Below are 15,929 nucleotides of genomic sequence, written 5' to 3' on the forward strand. Positions count from 1 at the left end.
AAGGAACTGAGTACTCAGCCATAGCTGTTTCAGATCATGCCCCACACTGGGTGGACCTGGAACTAGGAGAGGAGAGAGAGCAGCGTCCACTCTGGCAACTGGATGTGGGACTTTTGGCGGATGAGGGAGACTGCGGAAGGGTGCGGGGATGTATCAAAAGATACCTGGAGGCCAACGACGACGGGGAGGTCCGAGTAGGAGTAGTGTGGGAAGCACTAAAAGCGGTGGTCAGGGGAGAGTTGATCTCCATCAGGGCTCACAAGGGGAAAACAGAGGCCAAAGAAAGGGAAAGACTACTGGGGGAGATTTTGAGGGTAGAAAAAAAATATGCGGAGGCCCCGGATGAAGGACTATACAGGGAGAGGTGACGACTCCAGACGGAGTTCGATCTGCTCACCACAGGGAGGGCAGAGGCACAGTGGAGGAAGGCACAGGGGATGAGATATGAATATGGGGAAAAGGCGAGTCGCCTGTTGGCCCACCAGCTGCGAAAGAGGACAGCAGCGAAGGAGATAGGGGGAGTTAGGGATGAAACGGGAGCCACGGTGCGGAGAGTAGGGAAGATAAACGTGGTGTTTAAGACCTTTTACGAGAGGCTATATAGGTCCCAACCCCTGGAGGGAAAAGAGGTGATGCAGCAGTTTCTGGACCAACTAAGGTTCCTGAAGGTGGAGGAGCAGGAGGTGGCAGGCCTGGGGGCGCCAATTGGGGTGGACGAGGTGACCAAAGGGCTGGGGAACATGCAGGCAGGGAAGGCCCCGGGACCAGATGCGTTCCCGGTGGAATTCTATAGAAAATATGTGGCCTTGTTGACCCCGCTGCTGGTAAGAACCTTTAACGAGGCCAGAGAAGGGGGGAACCCTACTCCCGACAATGTGGAAGGCGACGATATCACTAATCTTGAAGCGAAATAAAGATCCGCTGCAGTGCGGGTCCTATAGGCCTATCACATTGCTAATTGTGGACGCCAAGTTGCTGGCAAAGGTGCTGGCAACGAGGATAGAGGACTGTGTCCCGGGGGTGGTGCACGAAGACCAGACAGGGTTCGTAAAGGGGAGACAATTGAATGTCAACGTGCGACGGCTATTAGGGGTGCTAATGATGCCCCCAGCAGAGGGGGAGGCAGAGATAGTGGCGGCAATGGATGCAGAGAAGGCATTTGATAGGGTGGAGTGGGAGTATCTATGGGAGGTGTTGAGGAGGTTCGGGTTCGGGGAGGGGTTTGTCAGCTGGGTTAAACTCCTTTATGGGGCCCCAACGGCAAGTGTGGTCACAAATCGGTAAAGGTCGGAGTATTTTCGACTACACAGGGGAACAAGACAGGGATGCCCGCTGTCCCCATTACTGTTCGTGCTGGCAATTGAACCATTGGCCATAGCGCTGAGAGACTCCAGAAAATGGAGAGGGGTGGTTAGAGGGGGAGAGGAACACCGAGTGTCACTCTATGCGGATGACCTACTGCTGTATGTGACGGATCCAGTGGGGCGGGGGGGGGGGGATGACAGAGGTCATGCAGATATTGAGGGAGTTTGGAGATTTCTCGGGATATAGGCTTAACATGGGAAAGAGTGAGCTTTTTGTGATACACCCTGGGGACCAGAGTAGAGGGATAGATGGCCTACCGCTAAGGAGAGTGGAAAGAAACTTCCGATACCTGGGGATTCAGATAGCCAGGAGCTGGGGAACCTTACACAGACTCAATCTGACACAGCTGGTGGAACAAATGGAAGAGGATTTCAAAAGGTGGGACATGCAGCCGCTGTCACTGGCGGGCAGAGTGCAGGCAATTAAGATGATGGTCCTCCCGAGGTTCCTATTTGTGTTCCAATGTCTCCCTATACTGATCACTAAGGCCTTCTTTAAAAAAAATAGATAGGAGCATCACGACCTTCGTGTGGGCAGGGAAGGCCCCGAGGGTAAGGAGGGGGTTCCTACAACGTAGCAGAGACAGAGGGGGACTGGCGTTGCCGAATTTGGGCGACTGCTATTGGGCCGCCAACGTGGCGATGATTCGTAAATGGATGATAGAGGGAGAGGGAGCGGCGTGGAAAATGTTGGAGATGAAGTCCTGCAAAGGGACGAGCTTGAAGGCGCTGGTGACGGCGCCATTAACACTCTCCCCGAAAAAGTTTACCACAAACCCAGTGGTGGCGGCGACATTAAGTATCTGGGGGCAATGGAGGCGACAGAGGGGTGTGCTGGGAGCCTCGGTGTGGTCCCCGATCAGGAACAACCATAGGTTTGCCCCAGGGAGGCTGGATGGAGGATTCCAGAGCTGGCACCGGGCAGGAATCAGGAGAGTGGGAGACTTATTTATAGATGGGACGTTTGCGAGCGCTTGAGGAAAAGTATGAGCTGCCCCTGGGAAATACCTTTAAGTATATGCAGGTGAGAACGTTCACAAGACAACTGGTGAGGGAATTTCCGCTGCTCCCGACACAAGGGATCCAGGACAGGGTGCTTTAGGGGGGGGGGGGGGGGGGGGGGGAGGGGGGGGGGCTGTCGGGGAGGGCAAAGTGTCCGAGATATACCGGGAGATGAGAGAAGAGGGGGAGGAGCTGGTGGACGAACTGAAGGGAAAATGGGAAGAAAAGCTCAGGGAGGAGATTGAGGAGGGTTTGTGGGCTGATGCCCTGAGCGGGGTAAATTCCTCTTCCTCGTGTGCCAGGCTTAGCCTGATCCAATTTAAGGTGCTGCATAGAGCACACATAACTGGAGCAAGGTTGAGCAGGTTCTTCGGAGTGGAGGACAAGTGTGGGAGGTGCGGGGGAAGCCCGGCGAACCACACACATGTTTTGGTCGTGTCCGGCACTGGAGGGGTATTGGAGGGGAGTGACGGGAGTGATCTCGAAGGTGGTGAAGGTCCGGGTCAAGCCAGGCTGGGGGTTAGCTATATTTGGAGTAGCGGATGAGCCGGGAGTGCAGGAGGCGAAAGAGGCCGATGTTGTGGCCTTTGCGTCCCTAATAGCCCGGCGCAGGATCCTACTCATGTGGAAGGAAGCGAAACCCCCCGGCCTGGAGACCCGGATAAACGATATGGCGGGGTTCATAAAACTGGAGCGGATGAAGTTTGCGCTGAGAGGATCGGCTCAAGGGTTCACCAGGCGATGGCAACCGTTCCTCGACTATCTAGCGGAACGTTAGGGGGAAGATAGATAGCCAGCAGCAGCAGCCCAGGGGTTGGGGGGGGGGGGGGGGGGGGTGTTTGTGTTCTAGATGGGGAGAGGGGGTGGGGGGTGCATTACTTTGTGGTATTTGGTTAGTTTACTATATTATTTAAACAATGTTATATAGCAGGTATCATGCTACCATTTTTGTTGATTTGTAAGGGAAAAAATTGTGTTTGAAAACTTTAATAAAATATATTTTTTTTAAAAGAAGTTGGAAGTTGAAATAAGTATGAAATGAAGCATTTTGGTTCGAAAAAAAAAAGTAGTTTGTCAATTTAAGTAGACTAGGTGCTGTGTAAGAACAGTGCAACTTGAAGGGGCCAACAGAATATTAAAGGCTGTACACCTGGGGGATAAGGGCATTGAAACGTTAATAAAATTGTAGGCTTTATCTCCTGAGGTACAGAATATAAAAGGTAAGCCATAACTAATGAGCTCCTGTTAAACCTTAATGAAACCTGCAGTTCGAATAGTGTACAGTGTTGTGCAAGTTTTAAAGATGGTTCCGTACAGATTCACCAGGATGTTGCCGGATATGAAGACAATCAACATATAAAGAGAGACTCGAGAAGTTTTTAAAAAATTAAATATAGAGATTACAGAATGATACAAGAAGCTTTTGGAATTATGAAAGGATGGGACAGGACAGATAGGGACTGCTTCCAACAGTTGAGTGGTCCAACAGGATGCACGGTGGACACAAGATTAAAAGTAAAAAGTCTCACAACACCAGGTTCAAGTCCAACAGGTTTATTTGAAATCGCTAGCTTTTGGAGCGCTGCTCCTTCATCAGGTGAAGAGACTTTAACCTGTTGTGAGACTTCTTACAGTGCCCACTCCAGTCCAGCACCGGCATCTCCACATCAAGATTAAAAGTAACAGCTTTTGAACATTTGTGAAGTTTTTTTTGCTGACCAGATGTTAGATTTTTCGGTGTCTCTTCAGTTGAGTGGGCTATAAAAGCAGCAGAGAAACACTTCAGGCCGACGCCCCAATATTAACACCTCCACACACTTTTACTGGAGGCAGCATTAGAGGGCTGTTGGCTCCCTACCTCACAGCGGCAGGAAGCCAATTAAGGGAGGTGGTTGGGTAATTAAGGTGTACTTTCGGTGCCATTTTCCTGGAGGTGTCAGAGACCCTTGGTGTGTGCATTGCTCTCCAGCTCACAGGAGGCAAGCACATAGCGAGTGTACCCAGCAGCTCCAGCTTTACACCAGATTGGGAAATAGCCAGAAAACAAAGTGTAGGTAGAGGCCTGTCATTGCAGCAGCCCTCTTGGAGATGGCTGCCATGGAAAACGTTGGGGGATTAAGAAAATCATTCAATTTCTTCCTCACTCTCATTGTGGTGCTCCTGCTTGCACCTCGTCCCTGTATCTGGAATGCAGCGCAGTGACAGCTGTCAGCCTCCCTCACGTGCTGGCTCCCGAATGCCCTCCTGCCCGCCATCCCTAATTGGCCACCTCATGTAAAATTAAGCCAGTGCGTGGGATTGGGAGCCGGAAATGGTCGCAACGATGGTGTCCCAACATTCACAGCAAAATTCAGAGGCTGTGGAATTCATTTCCCGTACTACTGGCTGAAGCATAAACAATGTCACAATTCCAGATTGTGTTAGATAGGTGGATGAAGGAAGCAGATTGAAGGGACATGAAAGCAGGGCGGTTAAATGGGACTAAAACCATTTCTTAGCCAGACATGGACAATTTGGGCCAAATGATCATTTCTCTGCTGTAAATTCTATGTATGCATCAGATGAGCTGCGTAGTTCCCATAGTCAGTTAGCCAATCAACGCTCCCCATTTAGATTTGCACGTGAAGAATTTCAACCAGGCAAAATACTAGAGGACAGCTGTTGTCTCTACCCCAGGGCTTTGAGTAGAGGGAAAAATATAGAGTACACCATATGTAAACTGATTTGAATGTGAAGCATGTTACTTTTAAAATAAAAAAATTTTAAACAGCTTTTCCTACTTTCCAACCCAGAAGGTGGGCTAGCGACCGCCATGGAAGCCAGGGGTCTGCCAATCAAAAGCAAAGTGGTTATCTTGTAGCTTCCCTTCTCCTGTGGGGCCAGCGTTGGTACTTCCCCACACAAGCCAGCTGAGACAGAGAGCACAGCATATGAGTGGGCCCAGGGAAAAATTGCATTGCTAATTCAAACTCCACCATTCCAATGTGCTGCATCAGCACACTAGCTAAGCCATTTCCAATGCCTTAAATCGGTGAAAGAATTCACAAGTTTAACAAAATGTTACAGCTGTGGAAAAGACTATTTTAACAGGGGTACAAGCATGGCTGGCTTCAATTTTTACTTTGCAATTTATAACTTTTCCGATTAGATATTTTTCCTCTAAAGAGAGATTAAAAAGCATCGTCAAATGCAAAGGACAATTCAATGATCTGATGTTACTGGCTAATCATTATGTTCATAAAGAACAAGAGACAGATTTTAAAAAATGATAAATAGTTTGTTGTGTTGTGGCTCTCGCTCTGATCTGCACTTGTTTGAACATGGCTCCTTGCTAGGATTGCAAAATTGGGATATTTACTTTGCAGTCTTTGAATACAGTTGTAAAAAAATACAAGAAAGGAAGTTATGACATCATTTATACTGAAGAAATTTACGAAAAGTCTAGACTTCACATTTAAAAGTCATGGCATTAAGTCACAAGGCGCATGGAAATACCTGATCCAATTTAAGCTGTACCATATGATTATAATGTAATGTAATATTCAACAACCTCATGCTACAGTGTAGATGCATTAAAAAGGTGAAATTCATACTAAATGGGCTAATGAAGCTTTAAGACAAGCCATTCACTGCCAAATAAATTAGCACTGTAAAGACCAAGGGATAATTTCCATGAAAACAGTAAGGGGGTCGGTTAGCTCAGTTGGCTGGACGGCTGGTTTGTGATGCAGAGCGACGGGTTCAATTCCTGTACCGGCTGAGGTCATTCATGAAGGCCCTGCCTTCTCAACCTCGCCCCTTGCCCGAGGTCTGGTGACCCTCAGGTTAATTCACCACCAGTCAGCTCTCAAAAGGGGAGTGCAGCCTATGGCCCTCTGGGACTGTGGCGACATTTACATTTACAATCAAGAGCTATTTTTTTTTCATAAAACAGTCAAACTCCTTTATATAGACCACAACATTTTAAGGAACCATCCCCACAGGATCTACACGTTGGTGCACTTCAAATGAGCTAAATCTGTTTTTAATATAAATCCACATTTTCAACTGATATTAAATTCAAATCCAATGATGCAGCTTCAAGGCAGCTTTAAGGTAAAATTATTTAAAAAACACAAATCAACACATCAATTTGAGGACAATTGCTATTTTAGGCTCATTTGATATTACTTTTTGGCTTAGTTATTTGGACTGTTTGATTTAATTTTTGTGTATTATCAGTTTAGGTATTGATCCAAGGCTCGCAGGCCATACATACACATCAGCTGCAGGGTGAGAGACAAGTTAAAAATCCATACCTTTGCAAACAACAAGTTCAGCTGTTTTCCAGATCCATGGTAACCACCCTGGGAGAGGAAGAGTTTAACCTGTTCCTGGACCTGTTCCTCATCCAAATGCCAACAATTTTCATCATCAATGCTGGCTCCTGCTGTTGGGTCAGGGGCACCTTCATCCAAAGAAGAAAACTTTTAGTTGTATCAAATTAAATTCAGTTTTGAACATTAAAGGAGTAAAATAAATATATGTGGGGGTGGGGGTGGCGGGGATGGGGGCAGGGTAAATATTGCCCCAGTAATTCGAGTAGTGATGTGTTGGACTGTTTACCCAGAGGTCTGCCCTCTTGTGTAAAGAGTACAACAGGTTATCTGAATAGTTATGCATTTTACATATGGAAATCAAGAGCGTGATTGAACAGCCTCATCGCGCCTGACTTGGTGATGCGAGGAGCCCTACAAATCTCGCGAGAGCTGAATCTTGCTCTCACTGGGCGAGATCCAGATCAGCAAATTTAAATGGACCATTAGGCTCATTCAAATATGCTTAGAACATAGAACAATGCAGCGCAGTACAGGCCCTTCGGCCCACGATGTTGCACCGAAACAAAAGCCATCTAACCTACACTATGCCATTATCATCCATATGTTTATCCAATAAACTTTTAAATGCCCTCAATGTTGGCGAGTTCACTACTGTAGTAGGTAGGGCATTCCACGGCCTCACTACTCTTTGCGTAAAGAACCTACCTCTGACCTCTGTCCTATATCTATTACCCCTCAGTTTAAAGCTATGTCCCCTCGTGCCAGCCATTTCCATCCGCGGGAGAAGGCTCTCACTGTCCACCCTATCCAACCCCCTAATCATTTTGTATGCCTCTATTAAGTCTCCTCTTAACCTTCTTCTCTCCAACGAAAACAACCTCAAGTCCATCAGCCTTTCCTCATAAGATTTTCCCTCCATACCAGGCAACATCCTGGTAAATCTCCTCTGCACCCGCTCCAAAGCCTCCACGTCCTTCCTATAATGCGGTGACCAGAACTGTACGCAATACTCCAAATGCGGCCGTACCAGAGTTCTGTACAGCTGCAACATGACCTCCCGACTCCGGAACTCAATCCCTCTACCAATAAAGGCCAACACTCCATAGGCCTTCTTCACAACCCTATCAACCTGGGTGGCAACTTTCAGGGATCTATGTACATGGACACCTAGATCCCTCTGCTCATCCACACTTTCAAGAACTTTACCATTAGCCAAATATTCCGCATTCCTGTTATTCCTTCCAAAGTGAATCTCCTCACACTTCTCTACATTAAACTCCATTTGCCACCTCTCAGCCCAGCTCTGCAGCTTATCTATATCCCTCTGTAACCTGCTACATCCTTCCACACTATCGACAACACCACCGACTTTAGTATCGTCTGCAAATTTACTCACCCACCCTTCTGCGCCTTCCTCTAGGTCATTGATAAAAATGACAAACAGCAACGGCCCCAGAACAGATCCTTGTGGTACTCCACTTGTGACTGTACTCCATTCTGAACATTTCCCATCAACCACCACCCTCTGTCTTCTTTCAGCTAGCCAATTTCTGATCCACATCTCTAAATCACCCTCAATCCCCAGCCTCCGTATTTTTTGCAATAGCCTACCGTGGGGAACCTTATCAAACGCTTTGCTGAAATCCATATACACCACATCAACTGCTCTACCCTCGTCTACCTGTTCAGTCACCTTCTCAAAGAACTCAATAAGGTTTGTGAGGCATGACCTACCCTTCACAAAGCCATGCTGACTATCCCTGATCATATTATTCCTATCTAGATGATTATAAATCTTGTCTCTTATAATCCCCTCCAAGACTTTACCCACTACAGACGTGAGGCTCACCGGTCTATAGTTGCCGGGGTTGTCTCTGCTCCCCTTTTTGAACAAAGGGACCACATTTGCTGTCCTCCAGTCCTCTGGCACTATTCCTGTAGCCAATGATGACATAAAAATCAAAGCCAAAGGTCCAGCAATCTCTTCCCTGGCCTCCCAGAGAATCCTAGGATAAATCCCATCTGGTCCCGGGGAATCTGCTTGCGCCAGATTCTCCTGCCGCCCAGGAACTAATGGCCTCCCCAGCAAGGTCTCAACTGGCCGTTGTTTAGTACTGATTCACACAAACATGGATCATGTGTAACAAAACCTAGGGGCTTTCCCAGGACATTGGAAACTCCTGGTGGTGGGACACGGCAGGTGGCTCCCTGGCTCTCCCTTTGGCAGAGGTGCCTGGGTGGTACTGCCAGGGTGCCTGTGTGGCATTGCCAGGGTACCCAGGTGCTGGGGTGGCACTGCCAGGGTCTGAACCTGAAGGGAACCATGCCCATTAAGGGGGGAGGGGAGGGGGGGGATGGGGAGGCCTTAAAACGTGGGGGCCCTCCTCGATCCCATAGTGGGATGTCCACACTTGGGAGGGGGGGGGGGGGGGGGGGGGGAGTTAATGCCCATTTGCGCAGGGTGGCATTGCCCATTGTGGGGCAGGCGGGAAGCCCTGAAGCTCACATAGAGATGAGGACACCCTTTCAAAACGGCAGCCCGATCTTGGTGGAGCTGTTCTTGCCGGCGAGTTCAGCTCCCTTGAAAAAATGTTGAAACGTGGGCTTGACCGGGGGGGGGGGGGGGGGGGGGGGGTGGGTGGGGGGGAGACACTCCCCAAGGCCTCCCAAAAAATGACTAGTGTGGTGGAATAGCGGCATGGATCTCACCCAAAAAGCCAGCGAGAAACACCCTGCCAAACTCGCCCAAAATTACATTGTTTTGGTTGAATTCCACCCAGTATTTAGGGAGGGAAAGGGACCATTTTCACCCTGCAGATCACACCTAAGACAATTCAATTGTTCTGGTGGAAAGATAAAGCACTCAAAAAGAGACAGAAGGGGCAATGGAGGAGCAAAAATATATTTTGTTTTACCCTCAATAGCTTCACATTCCCAAAAAGTAAATATAACAAAATGCCAAAAACCGCAAGAATGCTGCAGGCAACTAGCACAAGGCCTTCGGAAAAATGTCACAGATAGGCCTCATCCAAGCCTTGGTCTATTCAGCTGATCAATGGCCACTAGAACAGAGGCCTACAGTCAGGGACTATTGGCAATTTAATTTGGCGTTTTTCTAAAGGTCGTACAGCTAATGCAATCATGATAACAGCCAAGGACAAAAAAAAAGAAAAGCTGTAGGAACTGGAATGATGGGAGAGGAATATAACTGTCAAAAATAAAAGATGGAAGAGAAAAATTAGCCAGAAGGAAAAAAGAATCTTAACTGCTAAAATCTGAATGGCTAAAGAAAATAAAAGAAAACCTTATGGGGAAAAGGAGAAAGCCATGAGGAATAAGCAAGCTGAAACATAGGATACATTCACGTATACAAATCTCATATCAGCAAACCCTCTGGCTGTGCAAACTATTTTACCACAATGACAAAACAAAGGCCACCCAAATACTCACCCAGACAGTTCATCAAATCAAAATATGTCAGCAGAAGTTCACAAAATCCAACCATGGAGACTTTCTACAGATATATTTGACTAAACTATGTTTCAGTGACAGACCATCCTGGAGCACACTTGATTTAGGGCTGCCTGGTCAATATTCTGAGATATCTGATTCAGTTTTAATAAATACTGAAATGCAATCTACAATGGTGCACTTAAAAAGTTCATATTAGTATATTAGAAAAAACGAGTTTCAACCCAATAAAAAGAAGAAGAAAAAATCAATGCCAGGTCAACGTGCTGAACCTACCATGTACTTGATTGATTTCAGAGTTCAGGGAGAGGATTTCATCGGCTAGTTTTTGGGCAGTAGGCAGAACTTCTGTATGATGTACGGTGATCAAATACTGAACAAATTTCTGCAATTGGTCTCGGTTCATCTGAAAAAGTGTCTCTGAAATGGGAAGATGCAACTTGACCTGATCGGGCTTCCGAATCCGGTACAATGAGAGTGCTACAACGTGCGCGCAATAAAAGATGTCTTTGTTTCCGCAGCCACAGGTCACTGAGGTAATTTTGCAACGATCAAAACTGATAGCAACGTTGCAAACAGTTTCTGGTTCCGACTGCGTGGCAGGTTCAGTTACTGTGCCGCTTAAGTGGAATCCTGCAAAGGAAAGAGGAAAGCATTCATCAGTAATGAAACAAACAAATCTGTCATCTTGCCAAGCATCTTCTTCCAGCCGGACGCTGCGACTGCATCGCAACATGGAGAAACACATGTTGTAATATGACAACAAGTATGTAAACACTTGAAACACAATCATGGAAAAGATTGAAAAAAACTATTGATCTGTTTTTGAGACACTGAGTTGATCGTTTTAATCACATTGGAAGGAAGGAAAACCCTCCAAGCAGCTTCAGCAGTCAAGAACTGTAAACTTCTGCCTTTTTTAGCAATTGTTTTAGCCAACCAAAATTATTTACCAAGCAAGTTAAACCAGTCCACAGCCATGGCTGCTCATCCTCAATTCAGCCCACGGTTGTGGAAGCCGGGCAGGAATGAGATGCTGCAGCTGGTCAACGGGGTGGAGTTCTCTCTGCTGTCCGCCGCCCCCACCTACAAAGTCACACTTCTTACAAACCAAATTCTTGAAGCACAAAAGTATTACATTGTTCCGAAGCAAAGAGCATGTGTTAATCTTAATCTTATAATTCGGGAACGGAGCCATAAAATAAATCTAAAAAGTTTCTTCACAGGAACAAACTTGACCAGAAGCTTTAACAACTCACTATTTTTTTCCTTTAGTTTTTATTAAAAAGAGTGGAGGGGTAAGAAGGGCAAAAAGACAATAATTATGAAAAGTACCTTTCCTTTCAAAAAAATGTTTGAGAAATAAATCAGCAAACCAAGGCACTTATTTACAACTAATCCTTCAGCATTTTTGATCACTTGCCACAGTGATTGTAAAACTGAATATACAGAACATTTCAAGCAAGCTCAAGCAAAATTTATGGAGTCGTTTCTCCCATCTATGAAATCAGCCAAGGTTACATTAGCAAAAATAAAAGGTAAACTGAAAGTTGCATTACACCTGGTATTCAAAGGATTAAACCAACATTGGTTTAAATGGCTTAAATCTACTCTGTCATATTAATTTTCTTGGCAGTGCTACAATACAATTAAAGCAGATCTTCAGGAACAAAAGCCATGCGCTGTTGAGATTTAACATATGAAACTACTGGAGCTGCAGTAAAGTGAATCACCAGGAATAATGGCAAAAAAATTACCAACTTCAAGGCATACCATTTTAAAGCAAGTTTCATTTTCTATTCTTAATCCAACCCCTTCTATCTATTTTCTATTCTTAATCCAACCCCTTCAGCTCTGGGACTAACCTAGTGAAGTTTCTATTTTCATCAACCTTCGAATCTGACAGTTCTAGGAATCTCAACTGAATATTAAGACAAATATAAAAGCAAAATTAGAATTTTTAGTCAGTAGTGTGAAGAGACTGACGGCGAGCTTGTTCCTCCTACATGTCATGACCCAGAACACAAGGGGGTGCCAATGCCACCTATTTTCAAGTTTTCTCTGACTCTATCTATTAATCCATCATCATGCTATGAATTCCCAGGCAGTTAACTAAAACTGTAAAAGAGAACCACACAGTCCTTCACTTCTGCATCTTTGCTCAATTTCACCCCAGCCTGAACTGGTGAACATCTCCTCAGTCTGCTGGATCTTGCAACTTCCTCACTCCGGTTAGGTACAAGTCCACTTACAGTGCAGTTCCTTCATTCAATTCCAAGCTTCCATTGCATTAAGATATCACAGCCATGAAAAAATAAAACTATATAGTGTTCCTCAGCTACTCAACGGAGCAGGTTCAAATACAGATTCAGGTCCCTCAAATATTGGAAAAATCCATTCCTAGATCTAGACAACATTCAGGCTTGGTCTGATAAGTGACAAGTAATATCTGTGCCAAAAAAAGTGCCAGGCAATGACCATCTCCAAGAAGAGAGTATCTAACCAGCTCCCCTTGACATTCAATGTCATTACCAATGCTGAATCCCCCACTATCAACATCCTAGGGGTCATCATTGACTAGAAAATGAACTAGCTTTATAAATACAGTGCCTACAAGAGGTCGGAGACCTGGAATTCTGTGATGAAAAACTCACCTCCTAACTCCTCAAAGCCTGACCACAATCTACAAGGCACAAATCAAATGTGTGATAAGAACATAAGAACTAGGAGCAGGAGTTTCTTAACGGTCACTGGGTTAAGATTCTGGAACTTCTTACAGCACTGTAGGTGTACCATCTATACCAGGTGGACTGCAGCAGTTCAAGAACGTCACTGACCACCACCTTCAAGCAACAGCTGGCGACCTTGGCAGCGACATCTGGATCCCACGGAGGAATTTTTAAAAGCTGCCTCTAGGCTGGGGTGTTTTTTTGGCTTATTTCTAAAGCAAAAAGGCCAGAAGCCAAGGCTCCAGTTGTGTTTAGTTCACATATACGTAGAGATGACACACCAGAGGCTGCGTGCGCGTTTGCGAGCAGGAGCTTTATTCGATGCTTAAAACTGCTTTCCTATTATTTAGTTTCTCCTTTTCAGTTATCATATCCTGGCTTACCTAATCACACACTGATTATGTATCTGTTCTCTAACAGCAAGCAATCGAACACAACAGCTCTCATTTGCCATTCCTTCTTGGAAGCATGGATAGGGGGAAAGATTGAAATTCGGAACAAAAACATTGCAGATGCTGGAAGATAAAATCTGGCTGGTACAGTAGCAGGCCCCTCCCTTTCCCTGCTCAAGGCATCAAGGACAATCTGATCCATTTTCCAGCATTCTCCTCGCATGAATGGCTATCTGGGTACGGTTGGAATAAGACATTATCCATGGAACCGCATCTCAGCACAAGTCAAGAAAATACTTCAGGAAAGAGGGCGGCATTAAAGATGAATGACACCATCAGGGTTTTCAGCACAAAAAAAAAAATGTGAAATTCAGTTTGGCACATATTGGGGTTAAGGGCATATTGTTGAGCTGAATGGGAGATAATCATATGCATCTTCTCAGACTTATAGTTGCAAAGCTGCAGCCAAGCATTTATGAAATCAAAACCTTTAAGCCCAGATGAGCCTCACTGGACAAGTACAATTTTAAAAATGCAAAGTAAGGCTTTTCTTCCTGGACCGTTGTTCCTCCATACTTTCCACTCACTAATTATTTGCATCTCCCTCACAACTCACTTTGCGTGTCTCTCTCTCTCTCTCTCTCTGCACCGGCTCTCCAAACGAGCATCGTGGCTTAGTGCCATTCCCCTGCACCTCTGTACATTGGTCAAGTAACCATCCAATGCCCACTTGAATGCATTGATTGAACCTACCTCCACTACACTTCCAAGCATTGCATTCCAGATCCAAACCGCTCGTTGCCTGAAATAGTTTTTTCTCACATCACATTTGCTTCTTTTGCAAAGCATTTTAAATCCGTGCCCTATTTTTCTTGATCTTTTTACGAGCGGGAATAGTTTCTCCCAATGTACTCTATCCAGTTCTCTCATGATTTTGAACTTCTCTGTCAAATGTTTTTTTTTTTTAAAGTCTACTTCTTCTTCAAGGAGAATAATCCCACCTCTCTAATCTATCCTCATAACTGAAGTTTCTCAGCCCTGGAACAGCCTCTTCTGCACTCTCTCCAATGCATTCACATCCTTCGGGTAGTGTAGCGCCCAGTCTTCCCCCTTTATCTTGTACTCTATGCTCCTATTAATAAAGCCCAGAATACTATATTCTTTATTAACTGCTCTCAACACCTGTCCTGCCACGTTCAATGATCGGTGCACACATAACCAAAGGTTCCTCTGTTCCCTTATTGTCTCTCCACGTTCTTCCGACCAAAAGGCATGACCTCAGACTTCTCTGCATTGAACTTACTCTGCCCAGTCCACCAAATTGATCATGTCCTTCTGAAGTTATACACCATTCTCTTCACAGTTTATAATACTTTCAACTTTTGTGTAATGCGCCAACTTTTAAATTGCCCTTGCACACCAAGACCTAGATCATTAATACATTTCAGAAAAAGCAAGGATCTCAATAATGTCCCCAGGGAACTCCACTACATACCTTACTCCAGCCCCAAAAATATCCATTGACCATTACTCTCTGCTTCCTATTATTCAGCTAATTTTGTATCCACATTGCCACTGCCCCTATTATTCCATGACTATAGCTTTTCTCACAAATCTGTTGCTTGGCGCTGCATCAAATGCCTCTTGAAAGTCCATGTACACCACATCAACAGCATTACCCTCATCGATCCTTTCTGTTACTGCCTCAAAAAACTCCAGCAAGTTAGTTAAATATGATTTCTCCTTTAGAAATCCAGGCTGGCTCTTCCAAATCAACCCACATTTTTCTTTGTGATTACTAATTCGATCTTTAATAATTGTTTATCTTCCCAATTTCTTTTCTTGGGACTTCTATATCTCAGGTTTGTATAAATGAAACACAAAGTAATGAATCCCACTTTGCATAGCTAATTTATTTCGTTTTGTATTTAGCTGTGCGATACATATGTAAATAAGTCAGATGCTGCCATCAATTTCAAAATATCCTAGTCAAAGAAAGCGGGGAGGCTAGAGGTTCAACCACACTCGTCTATAAATGGTGTCTGGATGTTTGTAGTGCCTCTTTCGTTTCATTAACTTTTTCAGCAAGAAAGCAAAATCAAGTGACATACATCAAGACATCACACTTTGATATACAGACAGGTAGATGAACACATAGATGAATGAATAAAGAAGACCTCCATGTAGCAGCATTCCATAAGAAGTAGAAAGCAAAACACCGAGGGCACTTTATACCTCATCCAATTCACGATGTCCAGATAATTTGGAAATCAAAAAAGTTAGCTCGTTTACCACAGCAAACCACATCAAATCATTAAAAGTCATTAAAATGCGATAACTAAAATATCACAGGAAAAGTGAGGCAACATAGGACAGGCCATCACTCAATTTAGTGCAATCCCAAATTTATCAGAGGCAATGGTTTCTTGAGTCCATGTACTAAATGTTATTAAAAGCCAGAGATTTCTCACGGTAAACTGAACATATGTTCATATTTTCAGTCCTTCTGGAGCAGAAGCAAATTATTCAAACTAATATTCAAAGTTCACTTTTTCCCAGTATGGCACGTAGAGTATGGCAGTAAAAAGAAACATACACACAATAAAACACTTCAATTGAAGTCCAAAATAGCCTTTGTATTGAATCATATTA

General features: G+C 44.9%; 1 protein-coding gene across 1 annotated transcript in view; it reads right to left on the bottom strand.

The window, feature by feature from the left end:
* Window positions 1-15,929, bottom strand: part of LOC140408976 (zinc finger SWIM domain-containing protein 6-like) — a 282,372-nt gene that overhangs the window by 107,034 nt on the left and 159,409 nt on the right. The window contains 2 exon segments of the mRNA XM_072496972.1: window positions 6,665-6,813; window positions 10,433-10,789. Of these exon segments, the coding sequence (XP_072353073.1) occupies window positions 6,665-6,813; window positions 10,433-10,789 (506 nt within the window).

This window comes from Scyliorhinus torazame, chromosome 3 (assembly GCF_047496885.1).
Source record: "Scyliorhinus torazame isolate Kashiwa2021f chromosome 3, sScyTor2.1, whole genome shotgun sequence".
Classification (NCBI taxonomy): Eukaryota; Metazoa; Chordata; class Chondrichthyes; order Carcharhiniformes; family Scyliorhinidae; genus Scyliorhinus; species Scyliorhinus torazame.